Source organism: Zootoca vivipara, chromosome 12, assembly GCF_963506605.1.
Source record: "Zootoca vivipara chromosome 12, rZooViv1.1, whole genome shotgun sequence".
Classification (NCBI taxonomy): Eukaryota; Metazoa; Chordata; class Lepidosauria; order Squamata; family Lacertidae; genus Zootoca; species Zootoca vivipara.
Window position 1 is genome coordinate 13,126,799 of NC_083287.1, and position 15,675 is coordinate 13,142,473.

The 15,675-nt window shown below is 41.7% G+C and overlaps 1 protein-coding gene across 1 annotated transcript in view; it reads left to right on the top strand.

The window, feature by feature from the left end:
• CPNE4 (copine 4) overlaps window positions 1-10,250 on the top strand; it is a 197,096-nt gene extending 186,846 nt beyond the window's left edge. Inside the window, exons 15-16 of the mRNA XM_035129268.2 lie at window positions 4,635-4,871; window positions 9,686-10,250. Of these exons, the coding sequence (XP_034985159.2) occupies window positions 4,635-4,871; window positions 9,686-9,817 (369 nt within the window). The 3' untranslated portion in view covers window positions 9,818-10,250. The remainder of the gene's footprint in view (window positions 1-4,634; window positions 4,872-9,685) is intronic.
• Window positions 10,251-15,675: the final 5,425 nt, after the last annotated feature.

The window sequence follows — 15,675 nt, forward strand, 5'->3', positions numbered from 1 at the left end:
ATCATTCTTTCACTCTGCCTCTTACGTATCTGCCATGCTAGAAGCCTTCCTGCTTTCCCCCCATGTTCGAATGTCTTCTGTTTCATCCATTTTATTTTGTTCTCAATTTCGTGGCTCGTCAATGTGGATAATTTATTTTGTAGGAGTCTAATCTGCATTACCAAATTCCTATCGTCTGGTTTTTTAGCTAACTCCTTTTCCTTCTCCTCCATTTCTCTCCTAACATCTTCCATATTTTTCTCTCTCTCTCTTTTAACCCTATTTTTTTGTTGAAGATATATGCCCCGAATAAAGGCTTTGCTTGCATCCCATGTTGTTGTCAAATCTATTTCTTCTGAAATATTATTTTTAAAGAATTCTTTCAACAAACCTTTAACCTTTTCAACAAATACTTCATCATTTAAAATTCTCTCATCCAATCGCCATCTTCTAATCAATCTGTTATATTCTCTTATTCTCACCATAACCGGGTTGTGGTCCGTTATAGATTTTGCTAGTATTTCACATTTTATTACCTTAGACATTAATTTAGATGACACCCAGATCATGTCAATCCTTGACGCCGACTTCTTAGCCCCAGAATAATATGTAAATTTCTCTTCTTCGGGATTTCTTACTCTCCATCCATCCTTTAATTCATAATTACTTATTATATTGAAAAAAACGTCCGGTAATTTACCTCTATTTTTCCCTTTTCCTTTTGTTCTATCCAGTTGCGGTAATACAACTCCATTAAAATCCCCTAGTAAGATTACCTCTTCCTCATCTATATATTCTTCCATCTTCTTCCCTAATTTCTTGAAAAAATCCAATTTACATCCATTTGGTACATAAATATTAATTATTGTCACATTCCCTGTCGGCAACGTCAAGCGCACTCCCAACATCCTTCCCTCCTTATCCTGGAATATCTTTTCGGCCTTTATACTAGATTTCACATACGTAACCACCCCCCTTTTCTTTTTCACGTCGGATGATATAAATTCTGTACCTAACCTCTTATTAATTAATACCCTTTCATGATCTTTGGATACATGCGTTTCCTGAAGACATATAATGTCCCAGGAATCTTTTTTCAATATATGCTCCGTCTTATTTCTTTTAATTTTATCATTTAGTCCATTAATATTCCATGAAATAATTTTTAAATTCATAACTTTATTATGTCACTCCAGTTGTAGGCTATCAATGCCGGCTTGATTTTAAAAAAAACTCTTAAGGATAAGAAAAGGAGAAGAAAAAAAAGAAAGAAAGGGGGGAAGGGGGGAGAGAGGGATAGGAGCAACCAAAAGGGGGGAGGAAGGAAGAAGAAGAAGAAGAAAAAGGGGGGAGGGGGGAGGGAAAGGGAGGGTGAAGAGAAGAGGGGGGAAGGGAAAGGGGGAAGGGAGGGATTAAAGATAAAAAGGGGAAGGGGAGAAATTATGTGTGGGGGGGAAGCAATAAGGGTGGGCAACTATTGTTTACAATTCCATCATGTACACGAGAAATAAATCAAAAGTTGGTAACTAAATTATCCGCCTTTGTAAATTAGAGTCAGTTCGTCTTAATTCTCTTCTTCTTCCCCAAACAGTTCTTTCTTTTGTCTGTTATAGAATCTTTCCGCTTCTTCCGCCGATCTGATCGTTTTCCTTTTACCTTTGAATGTAAACGTGAGCCCTTCTGGGAACTCCCAGACATACCACATGTTCTGCTTCGATAGGGCATCCGTCAATACTTTATAATTCTGTCTTTTCTGCCGAATCCTCTTGGGAATTTCTTTATATATAGAGATGATTTTCCCGTCTATTATCAGACTTTCTTGTTTTTTCTTTTGCAGTATTTTGTCTCTGAGTAACATTGAGTTAAAAAAAACCATGCAATCCCCGGGGCCTCTGATGTTCTTTGACCGGTCTAATCTGATTCGGTAGATCTTATCCACATCCATCAATAACTCCTCCTCATTGACGCTCAACCATTTTGACAATTCCTTAATTATTTTTTCTTCTATTTGCTCATTTGCTGACTCAGGAATGCCCCTCATCCGTAGAATCGTGGACTTCTGTTTCATCTCAAGTAATGAAAGTTGGTCTGCTAGGTCTTCTTGTGCTTTCTTTATTTTTTTATTTTCCTCCTCTTCTTTCTCCTTTGTCCTCCTTAATTCTCTATTTTCCACTGTCATTTTCTTAATTACTTCTTCTTGCTTAATTACTTTGGCATTTAGATCTTTAACCGATTTCTCAAGTTCTTTGTTTTTACAATGTAGATCTTTTATTTGTCCTGTCAAATCAGCAATCATTTTAGAATTTCCTTCAATCTTTGAGTCCAATTTTTCAATTTTTGAGTCCACTGTATCCAACTTCTCATTTAATGCTTTGTTCATTTCAGTTATCAGCTCTTTTAAGTCAGCCAGAGCATCATTTTCATTATTCATTGATTGTCTTCTTGGTTGGTTACCTGCTGTCACTGTTGAGTTTGTTGTATTCTGTCGTCTGCCTGCCATTTTCACTTTATATGTTCTCTTTGTGTTTCAATTCTCTTTAATTCTCTTTAATTTCTTCAATCCGGATACCTTGTTTCCCCTTTTAATTGGGAGTTCCCTTATGTTCTTCCTTAAATGGGTCTCATCTCTCTCTCTCTCTTTTTTTTTTAAAAATAAAGGAAATAAAATTTGAGTGGGTATTTGTCTTATAGCTGTCTCATACACAGTTTGCAAAATGTCTTTAAATGAGAGCAGCAAAGAAGAAAGAAAGAGCCTCAGTTACCACTTCAATCCACTGGGTGTCGCTGTGTATCTTTCAGAGATTAACTCTGCTGGTCTCTCCTCTCACCGCTTCTATTGCTGCTGTTCCTTTATCTTCACTTCCGCAATGACGCCGGAAAGGAACACACCGACATGAGTCAGCTACTGGCAAGTCTCCATCTTTAATGACAATTCTTATCTGTCCTTGCAGCGTCTATTTTAATTTTCTCTCACTAATATTCCACCACGCTGTCTTGGTGATTGCCTCCCTTCTCAAAATTTCTCCCCACACGCAGGGCTTTCAAAGCAAGTCTATCAGCGGTATATTAGGCGTTCCTTCGGCTTAACCGCCCGCCCGGAGTCTGTTTTAAAAGTCCAATAAAAGCAATCTCAACACTCACGGGTCGGTAGCTCTTGTTTAATCTCCAAGCCGAAGAGCTCTGGTGCTCGCCAGGCAGGGTCTAGGGCGCCGCTGCAGCGTCGTCTGTTCTTTATTTTGCGCTGGCTCCTCTCCGTAGCTCCACCATTCAAAGCGGTGCCGCTACGCAGTTCCGCCGTTTCGCGCCGCTTTTTCACTATATTAGCGGGAGACCCGTACTCCCGCTTTTTTCGGGGGGGTGTTTAGCGCCACTCCCCCCCCTCGAAGACAAACGCTATCGAATTTAACGCTCCAAGTTGAGCGGAGCGTCTTAAACGCAGCCTGCTTCTGGCGCACCTTCACCGGAACCCAGATAGCTATGTTCATACAACCTCTGCAGCCTGTAATGCAGCTATGGTCCAGTTCTGTTCATTTGGTCTACAGAACTCCAGCTAAAGGATGGACAACCTGTTTGTTCAGCATTCATCCTGATTTGCTTGCACAAATATGTTGGAATATGTCTGTCCTTTTTACTGACCATTTGTTCTGATTTGTTTAAGAGACCATCCAACAGCAATGAGTGTTTGTACTGCATTCATTCTGATTTTCTTGGGGGCTGTTGACATATCTTCCTGCCGATCATTCCTTCATCCTACACTTTCCAGGGCATTAACTACAAAAAGCCCATTAAAAAAACAACAACTAGGATAACATAGCAGTTTAACATCCTCTTCAGTTGCACAATCTAGCTTTTTGGTATCAGTCCCTTCTGCAAAGGAGTAACAACCTGGAGGCCACAATCCGCACTGAAACCTTTTTCATTTACATCATTCCTTTTGCTTTCAGTGGAAATTAGTTATGACTACCTTTAGATGGAACAGGGCTATGGCCTGTAATTTCTGCCACCTTTACAACAGTTCATACCGCCTTGTTTAGCAACCAGATTGGTCATCCAGCTGACCATTCTAAAGTTACATAGAGGGAAAATCAGTCACAACTATTCATACCCCTGGCATCATGCCTTGTTGCAAACCCCCCATTCCTATTCAAATTACATGCTGCATATGATTGTGTAAAGTGTACATAAAAGGCAAATTTAAATAAAAATAGCATACAGTAGGATAAATTGCTTGCAAAAAACGTGTATCTTTGGCAAAACTGCATATTAAAATGCTGGTGAATTTTAGTTTAGTTTAGCAACTAGATTGGTCATCCAGCTGACCATTCTAAAGTTACATAGAGGGAAAATCAGTCACAACTATTAAAATGCTGGTGAATTTTCACGAGGACTTAAAGAAAAAAAATCACAAGCTGATAGGGAAATGTGCAGAATTCAAATTAAAACTAGAAAAATAAGAAACAAAGAGAAACTGAAATTGAGAGGTTTGCCCATCCCCAGTAGGTGAAAAGCATAGTATATTTTAAAAAATTGATCTCTTCCCCTACTTATTCATAGCATAATAAAAAGATACATAATTCACAGGGAGAAGTGCCAGGGAATCTCTGCATCATTGAAATGGATTGGAATACTAACTTTCTTTTTCAACCCTTCTATAGCAATATTTCATCTTGCTGATTCTGACGGATGGAGTCATCACAGACATGGCCGATACACGCGAAGCCATTGTCCATGCCTCCCATCTGCCCATGTCGGTCATTATAGTTGGAGTAGGAAATGCTGATTTCAGTGACATGCAGATGCTGGATGGGGACGATGGGATACTGAGATCGCCCAAGGGAGAGCCTGTTCTTCGCGACATTGTTCAGTTTGTGCCATTCAGAAACTTCAAACATGTAAGATTAATTTTCGCTGTGTTCTCTTTTGGAATGTGTTGTTTCTTAGTCCACGGACTGTAAAATTGATGAACCTCAAACCCCTGTTTTCACAACTAAGGATCAAACAGTGCAGGTCTTTAAAAATGCAAATTGTGTCAGTTGGTGGTGGGAAGACTGATAATTAATAGTATTAGAGCAGGTGTAGAGGGGGAATCTAATCCTATCTTTCTCTGCTGCAGTCTTGAGGAAAATCCCTCTTCCTAAATTAGTATTTGCTTGGGGCGAGGAGAGGAATCCTCCATTGGGAGGTATCCCCCAATGTCTTTTAGAACACTGCCTGACCTGAAATTATATTATGAAGCCTCATGTATTTGTTGGAATTGGAAAGGGATAAAATTAAAAAATACAGATTTATTATATTTGGAGGGGCATGATTTTACAATCCTCCATTGGGAGGTATCCCCCAATGTCTTTTAGAACATAAGTCATATGGGTGTTTGTGAGCTGAGCCAGTTGTAAAATTTGGGGCAGACAGTCTAATAATATGGAAACTAATTGCAAGGCTCTGTCTGCCCATCTTTGAGAGGCTAAAGAGTAAACCCTACACAAATCCAGAGTGGAGTCCCTAAGACGGTTGGATGGCATCTTGTATGCCTCCTTCCGGTAACTCCTGCAGCCAAACTGGAGCCAAATGTATTGCTCTGTTTTCCTTTGAACCATATCAGCGAGGCTGAGAGTGAGGTCTTATCATCTGGGCAGCCCAGGACCTCCATACACACTGCCCAGAGGGGTCACTTAGGTGCTGCCAACACAGCAAAAACAACGCAGGAGGCAGCAGTTGCGTGTTCCCTGTTTCTGCAGCCACAGCAGGAGCTGTGATTCTCCAGTGGTTTGACTCTGCCCCTGGAGGTGCACTCCATTGTCTCTACTTACTTGTGAAATTGCCACAAGCCCATGAAAATCTCCTTGCTGTACCGAACAGAAGTGATCAGATACCCTGACTATGGCAGGTTTTCAGCTGGGAAAACCTGCTTTCCTTTCTGCTTTGGGTGTTTTTTAAAGGGGCAGAACCTGAAGGATGCTCTGAGGTATCAAGCCAGTTCTAAGATTTAATAATTAACAGTCCCACTGACCATTGATTGCCGAGTTCTCTAGCCAAGTAATATATACAAAAAAGCATATACTAGGGTAAAGTGTGCATTAAAACACATATATAAGTGAAAATAACGTGGAACTATGCCTAATATTGGTGAACATGGCTTGGAAAAAATGTGTGCATTGGACAAAATTTTATACAAATTATCTGTAATAAGAGAATTGTGCACTAAAATGCTAATGAATTTTTATGCAGACTTAAAAAAAAAAAGCTGGTGTGCAAAGGTAGAGAACTAAACTTATTAGAAACCAGTTCGCCCGCACCTACATCTGCAGTAGTTTCTTTGTCAAGTTTCAGTTTAAAGTTTGCATTTATTAGACAACTATACTGTATTAGACATTAACAACCTTACTAGGCCACCTATGAAACAACAGCTTTAACAAGCTACATCTTGGAAATTCTCATATATTACTGTTCTGCTCCTGTCACTAATTGCTGGATGCAGTTTTCCATGATAAAAAGAATTGAAATGAGACTGATTTATGAGTTGGTAGATCTGCTTTTCAGTTTATGGAAAGTATGCTTCCGCGCAAAACCAGTTTCACCTTACTTGGACAGAGTTTAAATTATCCCCAGCTGAATGGCTGAAATTGCAGGTGCCAATCTGATTGGACTAAAACTGCAATATTCCTGCTAACTGAATTACTTAAGTGTGGTGTGATCAGGTGATTTTAGGCTAAGCTGCAGTGGTGTACGAAAACTGCATCCTAATCGTAAGAGTGACCCTGCCTTCCTGACCCCTGGTGCCTTTCAGATATTGTTGCATTTCATTTCCCATCAGCCCCGGCCAACAGTCATGAATGATTGGAGTTTTATAGTCGAGCCGTATCTGAAGGCAGGAGAGCCGTTCAGTGGTTTTAGAACTCTGCTTGTGAAGTGGACAGCTAAGAGTCTCCACCTCAGCATCTGTGCACTGAAATTAGCTGCTCCAAATAGGTCAAGGATGGGCCTTACAATGAGCTTTTAATCTAGTAGAACAAGACAGATGCTTGGAAGCTCCTTCAAGGCTCCCATCACCCTACAGAACTGCACAGGAGCGAGACAGTGAGCGAGTGAGAGGAGTCATGCCCCTCATTAAGCTCCAGCTTGAGAAGATAAATGCCATTATCGTCTTGCTAGGTTGTAGCTGCGGATTCAGGCATAGAAAAAGATATTGCCAGATACCGCTCCCCCGGCAGGCAGGGTCCTCTGTCACGCAGCTCTGAAGTTTGCCACTTTGGCATTGAGCAACTCTCATCCCAGAAAGAAAGTAACCGTTGTCGCCATGAAGAATTCGCCTTTTGAAGACCGCTAGATTTCCAGGCTATACTGTTAATCCCATCTAATCAAAAGGAGGTTCAAGCAGGATTTACTTCTGCATTTCTTTCGAACCGAAGTGTGCGTTTGCATATGTATGAATGAAATAAAAACGCAGATCTAACGTTCATTGTGCACAGTTGTTTCATTTTGAATTGTATTTTCAACCTTAAATTTGAATACTTTAAAAATAAGTAAATAGAGGGGTACTTAATGACTCAAAATTTGGATAATGCATAAAAATTGTTACAAAAATCAAAGCAGCAGCTAAGACGAACTTAAAGCATAAATATTGAACATTCCACAGGGATGTAGACTTCTAGAACAATAAACCACAACAAATACATTAAACCGAATTTCAGAAATGTTACCAAATGCGTGCATATAGGTAACAGAATGATAACAGGTAAGGGTAGACTACAGGAAGCATTTGATGTTTCTCCTGCTAGCAGAAACGCAGTTCCTTTTGCACATTACTCAAAAATATAAGCAGGTGGAGTGTACTGCAAAATAGAAGCATGGTGAAAATTCATTTAATGCTCAAAGGATCTAAAGACTTCAATAGAACTATAAGGCCGTTGCATGCCTTACCGACTCCTCCTTGACTGGGAAGTCAAGGAGGAGGAGGTTAAGTCAGCCATGATTAAATGGGCCAAGACCTAGGCCATGCCATAGAGATGTCCCAATGGGAGAACCTGTGGAAGGTAAATTTGAGGTTTACTGTCTGTTACTACATAAGGGAAAACCTGCAAAAAATGTTATCCTGTTGGTACCTGATGCCGCACAAACTCTCCAAGATGTACAAAAACATACCAGATGTATGTTGGAGATGCGGTGAGACAGGAGGTACCATGTTTCATATATGGTGGACCTGCAGAAAGGTCAAAGGGTTCTGGAATGACATACACTGAGAACTAAAAAATAATGTTAAAGGAAAATTTCCGTTCCTTTTGGGTATTACAGGCATAGACATCCCCAAGGGTATAAGAGGGGGGAAATTGTATGCAACCGCGGCTGTGGGGGTGCTTATTGTGACATATTGGAAAAATGACAAACTCCCTACCAGAGTTGAATGGTTACTCAAATTGACAGAATATGCAGAATTAGCCTCTCTTTCGGAAAGAATCAGAGACAAGCCGAGACAGGAGTTCATTTTAGAATGGGATAATTTCAAAATTTATTTGAAAAACATCTGTAATCTAAACACGGTAGTGGCCTTTGAATGATTTCTGTAAATAATACATAAGATGGAATACGATATCGAAATAGAAAAGAGAAACTTTACAAAATAGCAATGATAAATTAAAGCAAAAGGTTTAATATAAAGGAAAATATGGAGAGGATGGGAAGTTGTAGGTTCGTGGAGAAAAACAGTGGAAACTGTATGTATCCTGTAAGGGTGACTCCCTACAGGGAGCCAGCCCCCATCATCCTGACGTCAACCTCGCCAAGCACAGGGAGCAGCAGTGGCTCTGAAGCAGCCAGAGGGGGAGGAAGAGACTTGGAGGGAGAGAGCAATCAGAGTGAGGAACAATGGGAAAGCTTGTGGGGATGCAGACAGGGGCTCAGGGATGTTGCAGAGCCAGGGCACCTACAGCTCAGGGAGGAATCTGAGAGGGCATCACTCCTTCCGGCGCAAGAAGTAAGGATAGCGCTGTGACGCAGGTCACGGGGGAGGCGTTTTGGGGTGCCCCGACTACTTTGCTGGTGTAGGAACAGACGTACGCCATTGCCGGATTCTGATTCGGGATGAGAGGTCATGTTTTAAGCTGTCTCTACACTGTAAATAATTAGCACAATAAATGTATTTGAAGACAAACTGGACTCAAGCGGAGTTACTCTAGAGTAGCCACGACGACCCTCTGACATATCCTTTTTGATATCTTTATTTGACTGATTGAAATGAAGATGATTAAGTGTTGTATATACATGGAAAATGAACAATAAAGCATTTAAAAATGGTGTGTGTGTTTTTTAAAGGCCTTTGCATGCCATAGTGATGATTGGGGTAAGAATACCCAAAGTTGCTCAAACAGCTGACCGGGTGGGTGCCAAATGACTTGAGTGCTTTACCCCATCTTAGTGTAATTACACAAAGCAAATGACAACATAGTTTTCCCTACATCAGAAGCCTTGATGTTATTGTAGAGAAGTTACCCATAGTGGGGGGAAACTGGGCAGCCTTGTCAAAGCCTTGTATTTGCAGCATTAATCATATGCTCGCAGGTGCTTGGCTAGACTGAGGTGGAATAACCTGCCTCTTAAAGTCCAGCCTCGTTGTGCTGATCAGAACCCTGTTGGTTATGGAGTTATGTGTGTGGAACGGCACATTTTAGATAGAAGTGTGTTAACAACTGTTATTTTCTGCCATTTCCTGCAGGCATCTCCAGCTGCGTTAGCAAAAAGTGTTTTGGCTGAAGTTCCAAACCAAGTGGTGGACTATTACAATGGGAAAGCGATTAAACCAAAATGTATGTCAGAGTATGAGTCTTCCAGGACAGTAGCTCCATGACCTTCCCTGAACACTTTTACAGAGTTCAGATATGCTACTACTTACAATTACTGTACTTAAATGAAAATAGCACGTTTTGGTGATTTTTAACTCAAATAATTTTCTTTGCATGTGTAGCCTAAAGGCTTGCCGGTAAAGGTTAAAGCAATTGTATTGTTGAAGACTTTTTATGAAAACAAAAACATTATAACTCTTTACATTACAGCATGTCGCCTTGAAATGGAAAAAAAAAGTTATCTGTATCTGTTTTTTATACAGGTTTGTTGAAATTTTGCTAAATTTCTTATTATCTTTACACTGTAAAGCATTTTGAAACATTTATTGGAAGTTGATAGCCAAAATGTCTTTGGGTTTATCTGCTATGAAATGAAAAGGGTTTTTTTTTTTCAAAATGGCAGATGCATGGACTGTATTTTGCATGTTCCAAAATAAAAACAACACAGTTTTGCAGTTGTTGTGTTTATTTATTTCTTGCCACAAAGCTGCCTGCTGAAAAATTCTCATCGACTCTTCCATTCTTCAAAGAATAACAATAATTTTTTATATAAAAAAAAACCACACCAGAACATTCTAGGAGATTGACTTCCAAGCATGAATCTAAGATGTCTGTAACAAACATGACAACAGCTTGTAAAAGATGTGCTCAAAAATAGCCAATATTATGAAAGTTCGAGGACTGTGTAGAAAGTCCCAGAGACGCACATAATTTCTGTAACAGCAGGAGACTGTAGCAGCTGCAATACATCTTAACTGGCCAGTAAGCTTACATGCCATGTTATGTTTTAAAATAGTCATGGCTAGCTGTTACAGGATTTTGGTGGACTATGTTTCGGACACATCTGATCATGTTTGTAACATTAACATTTTGTTTGTTTCTTTACATTCATGCACAATGGCCAGTTTTGTGTAGACACTATAAAACCTAAACTGCATGGCTTTGTTTTACACAGCAGGTCACTGAAAGGCTGATTATTACACAGGCTGCCTGTGGTTCTGAAGGCCCAAAACTAGGAGGATTTGAACCATAGATTGTAGAGTCGGAAAGGACCATGAGGGTCATCTAATCCAACCCCCAGCAATGCAGGAATCTTGTGCCCAACATGGGGCTCGATCCCACAACCCTGAGATTGAGTCTCATCGTTTACCAGCTGAGCTATCTCAGCAGGTGAAGAAAAATGCACAAAAGGGTGTAAGGAAATTATTTATTCAAAAAACAGTTTAAAAATCTCCCAGAATTCCATTTATGTGTTTACCGTCTGCATTCTTCCTCAGGGCAACTAAATAATTTCCAACTGTTGTTGCAAAGAAAGTTGTGCCCAACCAAATTTTAGAAGGGTGGCTTTCCCCCGTTACATAGCTCAGGAATGGGCAACTTTTGTTCCCAAACGACCCAACTGTCAAAATCACTTGTACTTTGCAAGTCTCCCCATCTTCCCCTTTTAAGCCCCTGATCTCGGATCGCAAAGCCAAGCAGGATTAAACCCTGTCCATCTTTGTCTGCTGCACACACGTTATTTTAACAACAGGCTTGCTACCCTGTGTCATCTCCCAGACAGGGTGTGACTCATGCATGTTGGGCAAAGATGGCTTGCAGGGTGGAGTAAGGAAGGGAAGAAAGCAAATACCCCAGGTCTCTGGCAAGGTGTATTACTCTGCCTCTAATTTAAGCCACTCTTAATCCGACTGCCACTCGAGGTCTGAATCCATTGATTCTAGCTGACGTGCAGGCCACCTGCATTACTGTTGAAAAATAATTTCCTCAATCACATCGACTCTCCCAAATGCAGTGGCTTTCAAGCTCCTCCTCACTTAGCCCTCACTTCTCTCTACCAGCTTCCAGAGAAAATATAGTTTTGTCTCTTTTAAAAAACAATGGAGATTTCTGTTTGCCATTTCTAGCTTGGCCGTGAGCTGCTGAGGAGAGTTTGGATGTGTCATTTTTGGCCTCCGTTTCCTAAGCTGTACATCCGAGGAGCAACAAGCAGCCTTCTGCCCAGTTCTACCACAGTCTTACCTTTTTGTACCATAAATGGGTTTTCGTTAATAGTAAGGAGAATGTGAAAGGTTATCTGCCTATCCAAGGTTTTCTAAACTAGAATCAAGTTGCATGAAAGGAGTATACTAGACATACGAGAAGTATACTAGGACAAGTAGGTACGGTATACAAGATGGGCCGGTAAGAACCCTCCATGTGTGAACACAAGGCTGAGCATCCCAAATTCCACCTAAGGTCCTAGACTTCTGTTTTTGATGGCACATGTCAGCAGTTTTCAGCACAATATGCCTCACTCATCATGCTTGGAACAAACTCTCTGGGGCTGAAGTCGCATAATGGCAGATTTTGCATGTGTGCCGTGACACCGGAGTCCTTTCCACATCAATACATGCCCCCATGGTTCGTTCGTTCTTTCCCCCTGGTTGCAGATCAGAATTTAATCTCATGAATAAGATGCTATGTGATATGTCAAAAATATATTGTCTTTGCACTCTGGACACAAAAGACTTCCCAAATTGAAGGAAACACTTTTAAGCAATGAGGCAAAGAGGAGGGAGGGGTGAGGCGGGCTGGGAAGAAGCAAAGTAAGATTATAGTACTGTAAGTAATTTCATCATTCGCCACTCTTACATACTTTCTGAAGTAGAAGCGCTGAGAAAATGGGGATGTATTTTATTTTTTTACACTCTTGCTAATTCAGTATTTCTTTCTCCAGCAGAAAAGGAATTAGCTCTTGACTGATTTAGTATAAAAATAATAATTTATTATATATACCCCACCCATCTGGGCGGCTCCCAACAGAATCAATGATGATAATAATAAAAAGGCGATAAAACTTCAGACATGTTAAAAACTTCCCTAAACAGGGCTGCCTTCAGATGTCTTCTAAAAGTCAGGTAGTTGTTTATTTCCTTGATATCTGATGGGAGGGTGTTCCACAGGGCGGGTGCCACTACCGAGAAGGCCCTCCCATCAGAGTATGGAGATCTTCAAGGCTCTTTCTTAAAAGCAAGTCTAAGGGCGCTGGAGGAAGCTGCAAAAATGCCTGAAGAGATGTGTGCAAGTTCGCACTGGGCTGGAATCAAACTAGAAAACCGTTGTCTGTTCCCCAGAGTGAAAGAGGGGAAGGGCACTCACTGCTAAGATACTTTATGGTGCAGAAACAAAAGTAATAACATACCCTCCAACATCTATCCAATTCCATATTCCTATTCCATACCCTCCAACATTTCTCAGAGGAAAATAGGGACGTCCTAAGGAAAAGCGGAACGTTCTGGGATCAAATCAGAAACAGGGATGGCTTCTGTAAATCTGGGACAGTCCCTGGAAAACAAGGGCATTGGGGGGGGGGTCCTGTAATAAGTGACAGATATACACATAGGTGCCTTTTCTTTCTGGACAGCAGGATTAAAAAATTTGAACACCTCTCCTCAAACATGTTCTTGGAGCGGGTGGCGGCATGTTGAGTAGGGGGCAGCATGGTGGGGAGAAGATGTTCACCTGACTTCCTGACAGCTGAGTTGCTGCTGCTTACCAGGAAGAAGATGAAATGGGGCGAGGTGGGCATGGCGCAAACACACCAGCAGAGCCAACCCAACTTCCCTGTGCTGCCAGTGCATTTGCACCACACTGACCTCTGCAGCACATCCTCCCCTCTATTCATACCTGCCAAGTCCGGGTCGTAAATATCCGGGATCGGCAGCGCACGCACGCAACTTCCGGTGGCGCCTCGCCCTTCTATGGGCACCAGAAAATGGCGCCAGCGCCGAAAGTCGCTTCCGCGCATGACCGGAAACACGTAAAAGTGACTTCCGGCGCCGGCATTTTCTGATGCCCATAGAAGGGCAAGCGCCACCGGAAGTCGCGTCACGCAACTTCCGGTCATGCGCGGAAGCGACTTCCGGCGCCGGCGCCGCCATTTTCTGGTGCCCATAGAAGGGCAAGCGGCGCCAGAAAAATGGCCGGGTAATTAGGGTTGCTAACAATTGCATTCTCCTCCACTCATAGCTGCCAAGTATCCCGATTTAAGGGACAATACCGGGATTTTTGGCTAAACGGGAGACCGCCGGGAAACGGTAAGAAAAAAGGGGTTTTCCCGGCGGATACGGGATACTTGGCAGCTATGCCTCTATTTCAGTAAGCAGCAGCGATCCATCCATCTGTCGGGAGGCTGAGCCCTGCCCACGCCACGTTGCCACCCACTGCTCCTCTGTTCACTGCTTCAGTTCATTACCTAAATTCTGGATCTTGATGCATGAGGGTACCTGCAGACCGTACGCATTTTACAGGAGCATATCCTGTAATTCAAGCACATATCAGGAAATTTAGGTTTGCACAATTAGAGCAAATTAAAGAGCTCTGTCACTCTATGGCGACAAAACCACTTTTAAAAAGAAGCAGTTTGGGAAGGTGACGGGGAAATGCACCTGAAAGCATAGAACCAATGATTAATGGGAGCATGTATAAACAACATATCGAAAGTAAATCAGAATGAAGGCAGGATAAATGCTCATTGTCATATAACCTCCCGGCCATCAAGTCAGTACAAATGCTCAATACAGATTAAAATACAATCTCCATGAAAGCTTTTGGCCAGGAAATCAGGATGAGTGCTGAATAAATAGGATGTCTAGAAGAGACGTGAATTAAGGCAACCCTGAAAATCTATTCTGATTTGGATTTGAAAGTATCTGCATAACTGAACTTTTGAGTGACAGAAGAGAGAGTTCAGGTGTGTGTGTGTGTGTGTGTGTGTGTGTGTGTGTGTGTGTTAGGATTTCAACATTACAATGGTACATTTGTGCCAAGGGCTGTGGATTTGCTTCAAAACGTATTGAGAGACCTTTCCTGAGCAGCCCAATGGCAGAGCAGCCTTAAGTGAAATCTAGCAAAAGATGTGAAAGGAGATTCCACCTCCCTCCCTCCCTTTGTGGCTTATATCTGCATATTTAACCATTCTTATCCACACCCAAACCTTTAATATCTTACCGAATTGAGTCATTCCATCTAGTACAATGAATTTCAAATCTGACTTTAAAACCCTGCGTGCCACAGTCCATTAGGCTTTGAACACACCGTCTCGCTTCATCTCATACATTACTTACATTCACTTACACGACTGCCTTTTATGTTAAAATCTCTTGTCGCAATCTGATTGCTGATTGCTATACCATACAACTTCCCCTGCACTTCAGCATCACAAAGAAAGACCTTAATCTTACGGTACATGGCAAGCTGCCTTATACCGAATCACAACACTGGACCATTGTGCTCACTAATGTCTCTACTTGGTCCATCAACAGCTCTTCTGGGTTTCAGCCAGGAGGTCTTTGCCATCCCTACCTGGGCTGAGATTCAACCTAGGAGGTTTGGGATTCCCTGTCCTGGAGATGTGGCCCTTTCCTAAAGGAAAAGAAGAGCAGCATATACCTTCAAACTTGAAGATCAGTTGTCTCCTGAGTCCTAACTGAGAACAATTTCGTTTTGAGAAGACCAGGCATCCATTGTGGCTTCTCTTCCATGGATTGAAATCTCTGCCAAACTGGACATTCACATGACCATTGAGCAAGCTTTTTAGATAAGTCCACAACAGTTCCTGTTCTCTGGAATTTGGAGATCTTTACATGCCCACCTGTCCACACCAACCTATTCTGGTTATTCACAACTTAAAGGTGTATGGGGGGCATAGGGCATATTTGGTCAAGCTTCTTTGCCTGGGTAAAATTATTGGGTCCGCAGTGGGCACTGTTGGTTTATGACAGGGGTCCCCAAACTGCGGCCCAATCACCTTCTAAATCTGGCCCGCGGACGGTCCAGGAATCAGCATGTTTTTACATGAGTAGAATGTGTTCTTTTATTTAAA